Below are 14202 nucleotides of genomic sequence, written 5' to 3' on the forward strand. Positions count from 1 at the left end.
CTGCCTCATTAAAATCCAAATTATTAGTGAGTCAAAATATCACTATTATTAGTCCTCTTCTAAAACAATGGATAAATAGCAATCCAGGGATGAAAAATGAACTGTTCCCCAAATTTGCCCATTCCATTATCAGCTAGTTTTAATCCTTTCTACTGAACCAAATCTATTTTTTTCAATTCAATTGAATAAACAATTTTTGATTATGTGACAGGCACTGTAATAAGAATAAGCCAATACTAGTATGAAAAGAAAAAAACAACAATCCCTGTTTTCAAGGAGTTTATAATCTAATAATACTAATCTAATATTACTCTATTACTAATAATCTGATCTAACACACAAGAAGAAGCTAGAATACCAGAGAGTTCCCAGACTGGGGCATCATGTTTAGTCCAAACTAATCATGGCTACAGATAAAAATGGAGCTGAAAGTCAAGGTTGCAGCCCTCTATAAAGAAAGGCTTTGAGAAGAGTTGAGTGTGCCATTGTCTAGTCTTCCGATCAGAGAGAGAGAGAGAGAGAGAGAGAGAGAGAGAGAGAGAGAGAGTAGACTAAGAGAACTGAGAAAGTATCAACATCTGAATCATTAGTATGATGCTAAGATTTCAGGTAATCAACCTGAATGGTCCTGGAGTCCAATCAAGAATGGTCCTGGAGTCCAAACCAAGCAGAGTTTGAATTTGGGGAAGGGCAAATGTCCTCATTGTCAAAACAGGGAAGACAATACAGTCTGCTCAACATTGAGCTTGACTTTAATTCCTGGGGAAAATCTTGAAAAATCTTTAAAATCTTTAAAAGAATCTTTTAAAATCTTAAAAAGAAACCAAAAGCCTTATTTGACTCTACCATTTCATAAGGTCATTCTCCTAACACTTTTCGAAAAGAAATTTAAATTTCATTTATTTTTCCAACTACATGCAACTACTTCAAATTTCTTTTCAAAAGGTTTTTGAGTTTTGCATTTTTCTCCCTCCTTTCCTTCTCCACCCCCCCCCCAAGAGAAAGTTATCTAATACACATTCTCCTCACTTTTATATATAAGTTAAACTTCTAGAACAGGCTGGTGCCTTCCATTACTGAGTGGAAAGGAAGAGAGAAAGAGCATAGAAACAATGGGAATTTGATTGCTCTCTTCCAATATTGGGAAGATGTGGAAGAGAGCAATCTCGGACTCAAATTCGCCTCTACTTTTTCTGTCCAATCAATTGCCAAATCTTGTCAATGCTACATTCACAACATTTCTTACAGCTTTCTCTTTCTCTCCACTCACAAACAAAACACTTAACTAAGTATGGGTCCTCATCCACTCTTATCACAACTAAGAGGCAGCTAGGTAGAACAGTGGATAGAGCACTGACCTTCCAGTCAGAAGGACCACCTCAGACACTTGATTCTTACTAGCTTTATGACCATGGGGGTAAGACACCACCCTAATTGCCTTGTATCTAGAGCCATCCCTGGTCCTCCTGATTTATATCTTGCCACTGGACCCAGATGGCTCCAGAGGAGAAAGTGAGGCTGGAGACTTAGCACAGCACCCCTCATTCAAATCCAGTTCATGAACTTGTCATGGTATCACCTCCCTGATGTTATAGTCTTCTCTGAGGACAAAGGACAATATCATCATCATCACAACTACTTAAATTGTCTTGCCCCTCCAATTCAATTTCCACAGATCTGAGAAAGTGATATTCTTAAAGCACAGATTTGAATGTCTCCCATGCACAATGATTTTAGTGATTTTAAGATAGAATAAAAATTCTTTGTTAGATAAAGCCACTAACAATTTGGCTGCAGCTTACCTTTCTAATATTATTAAACTCTATTCCAAGACATGTTCTTTGTAGTTCAACCAAAATAGCCTACTTCCTTCTCTCTCTCTCTCTCTCTCTCTCTCTCTCTCCCCAATCTGCTTTCCTTCTCCCCCACCCCCATACCTGAAATGAATTCCCACTTCATCTCTGTCCATTAGAATCCCTGGCTTCGTTCCCTCAACCCAATGAATTTATGCTTTCTTTGCATAAATGTTTGCATTTACTTCAATGCATACATATTCCTTTCTCTATGAAACATAAACTCCTTACATCAGGAATTTTTTTTTCTTTTTTGGTCTTTGTAACCTTACTGCTCCATATAGTGCTTCACATTTATCAAGTGCACACATATATTTATTATTATTTTTTGTTATTCTTCCTTTGGTACTAGTTCTACTCCTACAAACATTCAAATCAACAATATGGGAAAATTTTTAGTTGGCTGCTACCATCAAGTCACTGGGAATACAAAGGTGGAGTAAAAATGCTTACAAGATAATGGAGAGATAAGACTTAGATGCAAATGGTTTCTCTTCCACATGACTTTCCAATATTTGAAGAGAGCAATCAAATTCCCATTGTTTCCATGCTCTTCCTTACCAACCTGCAACTGTGAGAGGCAGCAAGGGATGATAAAGAAAACACTGACCTTAGAGTCAGAAGATCTATGTTTAGGTTCTAAATTTGCCACTTCTGATCTATTTTACAATGGGTAAAGTCATCTAGTATTTTGTAGACCTCAGTTTCCCCTAAGAGCTCTTTGAATTGATTATACTACAAATCCCAAAAGTAAAAGGAGTGATAAAAATGCTGATAGCTCCAGGGAAAAGAAGTGCCAGGTAACTTGGAAACTGGAACATTCATGTCTCCTGAGAATTGGCTTTGAGAATCGACTTTCTTCTAAATGCTGCCCAAACCTAATCAAAACATGCTTCTCTTTGGTTGATAGCAGATGGCAGCAATGGTTCTCACTGCACCACAGAATGCACACTGTGTCTGATGGTCTTTTTTCCCAGGAGGCTCAGGTCTGGAATGTTGAGATGCATGTTTCTCATGTATCAAAATTGCAAACATTCAGTGAGGTTAGACTTGCAAACCCCATTTTGGCTTTATGCATTGTTGCTTTGAGGACAATTAAACTACTAAATTAAATATATACATATATACATATGTACATATATACATATATACATATATATATCTGGATACTTACTACTTACAAAAAGAAATTTTTCATCTATGGAACTTTTCCTATGATTAAACAAAATTTTTGATTTGAGCAGTAATTAGAATAAAAATAATCTTTTCTTGATGAACTACCACTTTAGTCTCATATTTAAAAAATAATCCTAATACTAGTCAGAAAAAACTAAAATTAGACAAACCTTGTTTTTCTCAAAATTTAAAAAAAATTTTTTATCCAATTACTTGTTCAACAACTTTTTATATAGTCCTATTTCCTAGCTTGGTGAATTAAAATTCTCCTGTATTACATTTCCACTAATAGCCCTTATTTCTATTCCATTTTTCCATTTATTCCATCAATAACCCTGCAAATAAATTTTCTCACCTCCAGATTTTTTCATTTCTTTCAACTGCAATGTCTTCATTGTGCTAGTTCATTGGATCCCACTTAATACTCACCTGCTGAAAGCCTTCTCTAGTTAATACTACTAACCTTTATACTACTTCATCATTTACTCAAATAGATCTAAGATCTCCAACCTCACAAGCCTCTTTTCCATCCTCCCATGTCTGCCACAGGGATTCCATGCAATATTCTGAGTTCTCCACTTCTCCTTGACAATTCCTTCCTTGAAGCTTGTTTTAGATTGATCATGCCCAACACATACTATATCCACTGCCTTGGATGATGCTCGCTTTCAATTCTTTAATGACTGTAGTGTTTATTTCATGACAGGCAATCATACAACAAGAACACAGGATTTGGAGTAGAAAGAGCTAGTTTTAAGATCTGAGCTTTGTCACTTACTACCATTTGGACAATGAACTCCAAAACCTTTTAAGAAGGGAGTCCAGGCCAACATCTCTTCATTTCCCACCTGGCTGCACTCCTTTGATTATGTTCATTATTTTTCCTTTTCCTTCAGAAGCTTTTAAGCTTCTTCTTTGAGTGTTGTCTTTTCCTATTGTAAGCTCCTTTAGGGCAGGAATTATTATTTTTTTTGTATTTGTATCCCTAGTGCTTAGCACATTTGTGGAAGGTTAATAAATGTTTATTGACTAATTATCAGTATGATCTTGTGTGAGTCACTTAAATCTCTAGCCCTCAGTTTCCTCATCTGTAAAATGAGATTAGACTAGATAACCTTTAAGTTCACTTCCATCTCTAAATCTGTGAACCTATGTGATCTTGGCATTCTGGAAGAACACCAATATGAAAAATATGGACCTTTGTTTTAGTTTCCCATTACATGTTAGGTTTGTAAATTTTCTTAAATATACCCAAGTAGATTGCAAGCTACTTCAGAACAGAACTGTGTCCTGCATTTATTTGCAGTCCTAGGAGAGTCTTATGTATATAATATGCTCTTAAAAAAAGATAAAATCAAACAAAATTGAAATTCGCTCCAAATTTAAACTTTAAACTTTAAGTACACTAAAATTCTCAGGCTTTATTCATCTGTTATAACCCAAGGACATTACAATCTGAATAATCATGGCTTTTCCCCAGAATGCATTTTTCCAAGTTCACGCCAGGGCTATATCATAACTCAATGGAGAGAGAGGAAGGGGAATCAGTTTTGGTTGGGATGGAATGGGATGCCTTTGTCATCCTTTCTTGAAGCTCAGACACCCCACTCCCTTCCCTACATTTGGTTTTTATTTGGTCTCAGTGGCCTCTTCAAAATGCAAACGTTATTCATTAAGATACAACTGACATTGGACGGTTTACATCCACTGAACCAATTCTTGGAATATTTGTAACAGGATGTGGGCCCCCAGCTTACCACTAATACCAGTGGGCTTCATGGTTTCCTCCTGCCAAGGGTACATGTCAAGCTGCTTAGCAGCCTTCTAACTTCATCCCTCAGGAATTCTGAATCGCCCACATTGTTCATGGGGGAAAGAAGACACAGACATGGTGCCCAGAGACACTTTCTTGGCCTGAAACCATCTTTGGGGCTCATTCCGACCTTTCAGGTCTAAAACAGGGAAAGGTAATTATGAACCTTCTAGCTGAAGAAATACAGCAGAGAGAAAAGTAGAAGCTCTCTAATATCTCTAACATAATCTGTTTATAGTTTGTTTACACACGGTTATTTCCCTATTTTCTCCCCCATTAGATTGTAAGTTCTTTGAGAACAGGAGTTATCTTGGACTTTTCTTTCAGAACAAAACATAACGTTCAGCAACTAGCAGCACTTAATAAATGTTTATTGCCCTGACTATTTGGACAAAATGGATTTTTAAGGGATCTTGCTTACTATGTTTTTCTCTTGGTTTTGGCAAGAGATAAAGATAAGAATATTTCAATTCTGGCCTCAGGATAAGAGAATCAAATTAAAATATTTCAAATAAAGAAAAAAATATTTTTTTGGAGACAGTTGGAACAGGGTTGAAGATAGAGAAGAACTGGTTCACTTGGAAATTTAAATTATCTGAGATCATGAGGTCATCATAGGATCATATGTATAGAGTTATATGGGAACTTAAAAATTATTTTGTGTAATCCCGATTTTAGATGTGGAAAAGGAGACTGAATTTGAAGGCTAATTGTTCAACATCATCATGTGACCTGATTATTTCACAGTATTAGTTCACATTGTTAAATCTCCCCTATGCCAAGTTGGCATTTAGAGATAATCTCCCTTGTTTTACTAGTGTTTTAAGCATAATAGATGCTTAAGAAACTCAATATTTATTGTGTGAATTGGTTATAGTCATAATCCACTAACCTAGGGTCCCCCATTGCCACTTTCCTATCTCTCATCACTTTAAACTCTGACTCCATAGCACAGGTTGCTGGTATATTGTCTGAGTTGATAAAGGTGATTGCTCCTGCCTTAAGAACTGAGGATATCTATTTACCATCACTCCAGGTGGTAGGGATTTCTTTTCAAGATTCCATCTTAATCATGAACATTGATGGAACAACTCATTGATGGGCAAGAACTTCATATGTTATCTTAATTGATCCTCACCACAATTTCTTTAAGGTAGTTACTATTTTACAAAAGAGGAAACTGAGGCTGAGAGAGGATCACATAGCTAATAAGTGTCTACATCAGGATGCAAATGTAGGTCTTCTTGATTCCCAACTCAGAAATTCAATTAATTATATCATCTAACTGTCTTTATTTCCCTGTGGAGCCTTCCAGTGGAGATAAGGCTTGAAGAGGGGAAGGTGGAGGGATACTATACCACTATTCCTCCAAATCTGGGCATAAGGAGAACTCTGTCTTTTAGACTGAATTTGCATTGAGGAAATATGCAGGTGAGAAATAGGGCTAGCAGAAAACAGGTTTTGAAACCTTTTGGGAGTCAAGGACCCCTCTAACAGTTTGGTTAAAACTATTAACCTCTTCTAGGAATATTTTTAAAGGCATTCAACAAAATATATGGATTATAAAGAAAAAAACAATTATTCAAAAATGCAGAGATCAAAATGTAGCTTTTTCAAAGTTCACAGATCCCAAGTTAGCAACCTAAGAACTAGATAACGAGATCCCACAGCATATATACCAAAATGATCCTGCAGAATGCCATATTGACAGTAATTCTAGAAAGCATAGGAGATGTATTTATCTAAAATATGTATGCTAATTTCCTTATTTGCAATTGACACTGACAATTCTTCACATCTACTAACAAAGAATGATAAAGGTGAAAGGGATAAACATATTCTTAAAAAATGTGTGTATTTATATTTGTATATATATAAATATATAAGACATATACAAATAAATGCACACATGTATGTACACATATAAATACACATGTATACACACACACACACACACACATATATATATATATATATATATATATATATATATATATATATATATATACACACATACATACACACAGAGGAAAATCCTCAAGGCTCTGCTTGACTCCTTCCTAGATTAGACTGCTTAGGTTAGTCAGCCACAGTTTGAGACAGTTGGCACCAGAGGACTTACCTTTCTCCATGTGCAGAAAGTCAATTTTCTCCTGGGTGCCAGCTTTTACTTAGCCATTCACTGAAGGATACCAGGATGCCAAGTCAGAAAATGTGACAGCTATGTGGAAGAAGCCTTCAGTTGAAGCCTGGAGCTTCTAGCACCAAAGGCTCCATCTAGGATTCTGTTACTCAGTTGTCTGTGCCTCAACACCAACTCCAGCTACAGCCTCCTATTATGCCATTGATAACAAAACATCAGCTATCTACATGGTACCACAATTTGAATATCCCTTTTCTTACCAAGGGCATGACATACTGGCAACACTGGTTCACTATGGAGTTTTGAAGCAATGAATGACTTCATGTGCTATAAAAAATAGATATAGCATACATAGATAATGACATAACTTATTCTGTTCTGGAGACTCCAGTTTTCAAAAATATTCAGATTAGTTGTTGTTGGAGGTGACCCTCTCAGTTCAACAGGGGCATCTCAAAGCAGAATCTGAGTTTGATGAGCTAGGAAGGAGGACTTTGAATTCCATAAAGAGTCCCTTTATGCTAAAAGTCTTAAGAAGAAAAATAACATGACCTTGATGTCCCTTTCCATTAGTGATCTGGCTTAAAACCTTCTGGGGAAACAACAACATACCTTGCTGGTAAAGTGCTGCCCAGCACTTTCCTGCAACATAATAAAATCTGCCCCCCCCCCCCCAGGAAACTTTGGAGCAGAAGACATATTTAATCCACTGTAAGTCTGACCATTCTTCTGTGCTAGGATGTTATTAGAGCTATTTTTTCTTTCTTCCTTACAACAGCAGTAATCATTCCCTCATCTACAAGGGAAATATATAATCCAGCTGTGGCCTTTATAGTAAAAGCATAACATCTGTTGATCATTCGTAACACTGGTCTAAGGGGAGCTAAAAATCTCAACAGATTTAAGTGTTTTAAGCCCCAAGTAGCACATGCAAAGACCCTATTTTGAACCTCTTTTTTGAACTGGCATCTGAACTTTGCCAAAAGAAATTGCCTTGTGCACTAGTTAGAGAAGTGTACAGAATGTCCAAGCCCAAGGGCAGAGACTCCTTTAGTATCATTCCCAAATCCTAGGAGTTCTAGCTATGGCCCCTCCTGGGCCATTTCATAAACAGTATTTTCCCCCTCAGTGTGTCCTTTTTCATATGACACCAGCAAAAGGGGAGGGTGAGACTCAGGGCTCCCAATGGCATCCAGACGTTCTGCTTAGTGAGATGGCATTCTACTCTAGCAGTTTGGGAAACCACATACTTTTTCCCTTTAGCTCAAAGAATGGCAGAGGAAGTAAAACAAAATTCACAATTTAATTCAGGTTCCCCAACCTCTGAGTCCATAAAGAAAAGATATTCCTGGGCACAGAATGGTAATATTTTAGAATCATTTCATTCTTTCCCCCACTCCTCTCCCATCCGTCCTTAAATAAAGCATCTCATTTCTAACCCCTGCACAAATAGCTCTGAATTCAACCCATTCAAATTCCCAGTCCCAAGCACACTTCAGTTTTTACATGGGTGCATGCATGTGCTGACCTTTACGCACACGACTAAATAAAAAGGCAAAGCAAGCCCTTGCAAACTTCTTTTTTCAAGAGCATGCCAATGCAGCTACTGGGCTAGACTGTTCCCCCTCCCCCACCCGCCTCCCCGAACCCCGAAACTCAGAGTCTCCCTCCATAGCCAGACAATAGAGCAAGTAAAATGAAACTAGACTTACAGCTATGGCTTGCAGCCTCTCCTTGTGCAATTCTGCCTCCGCCATCCTAGAGAAGAGGGCACGGGAAGGGGGAGAAAAAAAGGGGGGGAGGGGGAGGAAAACACCGCAGTCACCAGGAGACACTGAGTTGCCCCGAGCCCAGCTGCTGTCAGGGAAGCCCCGGGCCCTTCGCAGGCGCCACAGTCGACCAGCGAGCTCACGGGAAGCTCCTGTTCGTCACTGGCCCATCCCCGCCTCGCCTGTCTCCCAGCTGTGCTGCTAACTGCATTTCAACGCGGCTTCTGTGTTCCGAGTCTGTCACCCAAGCCATGGATGTGGGCTGGGAGCAGCTGAGCAGAGGGATAGTTTGCATGGCTTGGATGGCTTTTTTTTTTTTTGGCCCTGACGTCTGAGCTTATTTGCTCCGCCTCCGGGGTGTTGGGTCACAACAGGAGTTGAACATCAAGAGAACGCCTAGTAATCAGAAGCTGCATGAATGCAGGGGAATGAGACAGCTGTAGCATTGCAAGGCTCGGAGGAGGCGCGGGGGCTGGGTGGGCTGCGGGGCTCGAGAATAGCACTAGACAGGCAAATTCCTTGGGAAAGGATTCAGTTCTTTTTTTTTTTTTAATTTTTTTTGACTTATTTGGTAATTAAACTGCAGTCGGGGACAAATAACGGAGAAGATGATGGGCGGTCACTGCTGTGTGAGGGATACGCTGCAGTTGGCGCGTGAAAATGTAACCTTGGGCTTAACTTCAGAGGAGGAATGTGGTCGGGGCTATTCTGGGTCTGGACGGATGGAGGAGCACTGCACAGCTGGTGGGCTGGGGAGGGGGCATCAGGGCTCCCCGGGGCTTCGGAGACGCCATCCTCGCAGGCGTTGGTGGGATTCGGTTACATGTAGATGGCATGCCCTGCCCTGTGGACCATGCAGCAGGCAGCTATGGCTTCAATCTGCCGCCTTTGGTTTTGTATAAATAGGTTCTTAGGAGATGTGCGGCGGGTCTTCTCTTTCCTTTTCTGCCTCCATGGTAACCTGGACTTTAAAGTCAAACGAGTTTGTGCATGCCCTTCCTTCAGGCCACCTCAGTCCTCTTTTCCAACTCTCCCCAGTAAGGTTTAACGTTTAGGAAATTTTGTCTGCTTCAACTCTAGGGGTCCATACCCCAAACTCCCTCTGCAGTGTCCAGAATAATGCTGGACTCAACCCAGCAAAGCTGTTGACTTAGTGTTTTCCTAAGGACAGGCAAGAGTGAAGGGTGCAAAGTGCGGGGTCTATTCTGTACACATGTCCAGTTCTCTGGGAAGACTAATGTGGCATCCAAGAGGGGGAAAACCCTGGCTAATGTGGTTGCTTCGGATTTTTTCGGGGACTTTTTTTTGTCTTTGTGACATTTATTATTTAGGCAAGTCTTTATCAGAATTTATTTTTAGTGTCCTATAAGCTCATCTTTCAACTTTTGAAATGTTTTATTTTACACAGGCTACACCCTAGCCCCGCCCCACAATTCTGCCTCCCTGCCTGCAATGCATTATCTCCTCCTGTCCCCTTCTTAGAATCTCTAGTTTCCTAAAAATTATAACTGGAGTACCACCATCTTCTGCACAGACCTTTCCTATCCCTCCAGCTTGTACTGCCCTTCCCCACTACACTAAAGCTTAAACCAGCATTGAGACTTTTGGGGCAACTTTTACATTGTCTCCTAGAGTAGCAGGCAAAGCACTGACTGATTTTTTTTATTCTTTATGAACCCAGCGACTTGCACAGTGCTTGGCTCACAATAGGTGTCTAATAAATGCTTGTTGATCGATTATTAGTAGTGGGGTAGGTACTGATTACCTGTAATAAATAACTGAGAATGTCCTAGGAAAAGGTATGTGAGTGTGGGCTGGGGGGGGGGGGGCGGGCGGGGAGAGCCTTTCAGAGAGCAGTTTTGGAGCTGGTAATTTCTAAGCTTTGTTAGGTACTCTTCCTCACAACTTTGTGAGGTAGCTTGTGTCACGGGTCTAACTAGAGTATTGTTGTACCAATTTATTTTTATTTAAATCAAAGGTTTGTTTTTTTTTAAAGAGCTGATGAATAAAATGAGAGCAGACCTTGGGTTTAAACGAAGAAATTAACAGCTCCAAATATAAAGGTTTGTAGTCTTTTAACCTCTAACTAAGACAAGGTTATTCTAGACAAATAGATTATGTGGTATTCTTAGAATACTTCCATGATAGGACTCTGTTATCTTAGACTTGGAGCCCCTGAAAACCATCCCAGTGACAGCATTTCCTGCCTGATGAGTTTCTAATTCCAGCTTTCAAATCAACACTTCCATTCTATAATCCATTTGTTAGTCACGTAGCATGGTTTCTTAATACTTCTCACATTTGGGGGAATGGGGGGTGGGATAGGGCTTACCATAATAAAATACTTCTAACTTAATTATGAACAACAGTCTCAAAACTATCAACTTTTACCACAGTCAAAAAATTATTATTTTTAGCAAAGCATGCATTTTTGTTTATATATGGACATATATGCATTAAATAATTCATATTTATATTAACACTTTAAGATATGCAAAATGTTATTGTCATAATTTTGTAAGGTAGCTTGTGTCAGAGGTCTAGCTAAAGTATTGGTGTACCAGGGCCATAGAACACTGAATTTATTTATTTATATTTAAATCAATGGTGGGTTTTTTTAATTATAAAGATTTTATTTATTTTGTTTTAAAATTTCCCCCTAATCTTACTGGCTTCTCCCCACCCCCCACAGAAGGCAATTTGCCAATCTTTATATTGTTTCCATGCTATACATTGATCCAAATTGAATGTGATGAGAGAGAAATCATATCGATCAGACAATAAGATATCAGTTTTTTTCCAAATTAAAGGTAATAGTCCTCCACAGTTCTTTCTCTGGATACAGATGGTATTCTCCATTGCAGACAGCCCCAAATTGTCCCTGATTGTTGCACTGATGGAATGAGCAAGTGTATCAAGTTTGATCATTACCTCATGTTGCTGTTAGGGTATGCAATGTTTTTCTGGTTCTGCTCATCTCACTCAGCATCAGTTCATGCAAATCCCTCCAGGCTTCCCTGAATTCCCATCCCTCCTGGTTTCTAATAGAACAATAGTGTTCCATGACATACATAAACCACAGTTTGCTAAGCCATTCCCCAATTGAAGGACATTTACTTGATTTCCAATTCTTTGCCACCAAAGAATTTTTGCACAAGTGATGTTTTTACCCTTTGTCATCATCTTTTCAGGGTATAGACCCAGTAGTGGTATTGCTGGATCAAGGGGTATGCACATTTTTGTTGCCCTTTGGGTGTAGTTCCAGATTGCTCTCCAAAAAAGGCTGGATGAGTTCACAGCTACACCAACAATGTAATAGTGTTCCAGATTTCCCACAACCCTTCCAACAATGATCATTATCCTTTCTAGTCATGTTGGCCAGTCTGAGAGGTGTGAGGTGGTATCTCAGAGATGCTTTAATTTGTATTTCTCTAATAAGTAATGATTTAGAACAATTTTTCATATGACTATAGATTGCTTTGATCTCCTCATCTGTAAATTGCCTTTGCATATCCTTTGACCATTTGTCAACTGGGGAATGGCTTTTTTTAAAAATATGACACAGTTCTCTGTATATTTTAGAAATGAGTCCTTTGTCAGAAACATTAGTTGTAAAGCTTGTTTCCCAGTTTACTACATTTCTTTTGATCTTGGTCACAGTGGTTTTGCCTGTGCAAAACCTTTTTAATTTAATGTAATCAAAACCATCTTGTTTGCTTTTATTGATGTTCTCCATCTCTTAGTCATAAATTGCTTCCCTTCCATAGGTCTGACAGGTAAACTATTCCTTGATCTTCTAGTTTGCTTATAACATTTTTTTTTTATGTTTAAATCCTGTATCCATTTTGGTCTTAACTTGGTATGGGGTATGAGGTGTTAGTCTAATTTAAGTTTTTCATATTAACTTCCAATTTTCCCAGAACTTTTATCGAAGAGAGAGTTTTTATCCCAATAGCTGGCCTCTTTGGGCTTATCAAACAGCAGAATACTATAATTGTTCCCTGCTATTATTGCACCTAGTCTATTCCACTGGTCCATCACTCTATTTCTTAGCCAATACCAGACAGTTTTGATGACTGATACTTTATAATATAGTTTTAGATAAGGTAGGGCTAATTCACCTTCTTTTGAACTTTTTTTCATTGAATTCCTGGAAATTCTTGGCTTTTTTATTTCTCTATATGAATTTACTTACCACTTTTTCTAACTCATTAAAGTAAGTTTTTTGGAATTTTGATCGGTAGGGCACTAAACAGCTAATTTAGTTTTGGTAGAATTGACATTTTTATTATATTAGCTCAACCTATCCATGAGCAGTTGATGTTTGCCAAGTTATTTAAATCTGATTTAATTTGTGTGAGAAGTGTTTTGTAATTGTTTCCAAAAAGTTTTTAAGTCTGCCTTGGAAAATAAACTCCCAGGTATTTTATATTGTTTGAGGTTACTATGAATGGGATTTCTTTTTCTAGCTCTTCCTGCTGTATCTTGCTAGTCATATATAGAAAAGTTAAGGATATATGAGGGTTTATTTTATATCCTGCAACTTTGCTAAAATTGCTAATTGTTTCCAGTAGTTTTTTTATGATTTCTTGGGATTCTCTAGGTATACCATATCATGTCATCTGCAAAGAATGAGAGTTTTGTCTCTTCCCTCCCAATTCTAATTCCTTCAAATTTTTCTTCTCTAATTGCTGAAGCTAACATTTCTAATCCAATATTGAATAGTAGTGGTGATAATGGGCATCCTCATTTCACCCCTGATCTTATTGGGAATGTCTCTAGCTTCTCCCCATTGAATATAATGCTTGTTGATGGTTTAAGATAGATATTGCTAATTATTCTAATGAACAGTCTATTTATTCCTACACTCTCTAGTGTTTTTAGTAGGAATTTTGTGCTGTATTTTGTCAAAAGCTTTTTCAGCATCTATTGATATGATCATATAATTTCTGATAGGTATGTTGTTTATATAATTGATTATACTAACAGCTTTCCTAATATTGAACCAACCCTGTATTCTTGGGATAAATCCTACTTGATCATAATGTATTATCCCAGTGATAACTTGTTGTAATCATTTTGCTAAGATTTTATTTAAGACTTTTACATCTATATTCATCAGGGAGATAGGTCCATAATTTTCTTTCTCTGTTTTAACTCTTCCTGGTTTAGGTATCAGCACCATATTGGTTTCATAGAAAGAGTTATGCAGAGTTCCGTCTTCCCCTATTTTTGCACAGAGCTCATATAGAATTACAACCAACTGTTCCTTAAATGTTTGGTAGAGTTCACTTGTGAATCCATCAGGGCCTGAAGATTTTTTTCTTAGGGAGTTCAATGATTGTTTGTTGAGTTTCTTTTTCTGAGATAGGGTTGTTTAAGTATTTAATCTCTTCTTCATTTAACCTGGGCAATTTATATTTTTGTAAATATTCATCCAGTACACTT

The 14202-nt window shown here is 38.1% G+C and overlaps 1 protein-coding gene across 4 annotated transcripts in view; it reads right to left on the bottom strand.

The window, feature by feature from the left end:
- Positions 1–9091, bottom strand: part of PALM2AKAP2 (PALM2 and AKAP2 fusion) — a 534014-nt gene extending 524923 nt beyond the window's left edge. For 2 of the 4 annotated variants that reach the window (XM_074200019.1, XM_074200021.1), the window contains exon 1: positions 8698–9089. In XM_074200019.1, coding sequence (XP_074056120.1) covers positions 8698–8742 — 45 coding nt within the window. In that variant the 5' untranslated portion in view covers positions 8743–9089. Of the gene's footprint in view, positions 1–8697 lie in introns of all 4 variants that reach the window. The other 2 variants (XM_074200018.1, XM_074200022.1) reach the window with 2 other exon arrangements.
- Between the last annotated feature and the right edge of the window lie 5111 nt (positions 9092–14202).

Source organism: Macrotis lagotis, chromosome X, assembly GCF_037893015.1.
Source record: "Macrotis lagotis isolate mMagLag1 chromosome X, bilby.v1.9.chrom.fasta, whole genome shotgun sequence".
Classification (NCBI taxonomy): domain Eukaryota; kingdom Metazoa; phylum Chordata; class Mammalia; order Peramelemorphia; family Peramelidae; genus Macrotis; species Macrotis lagotis.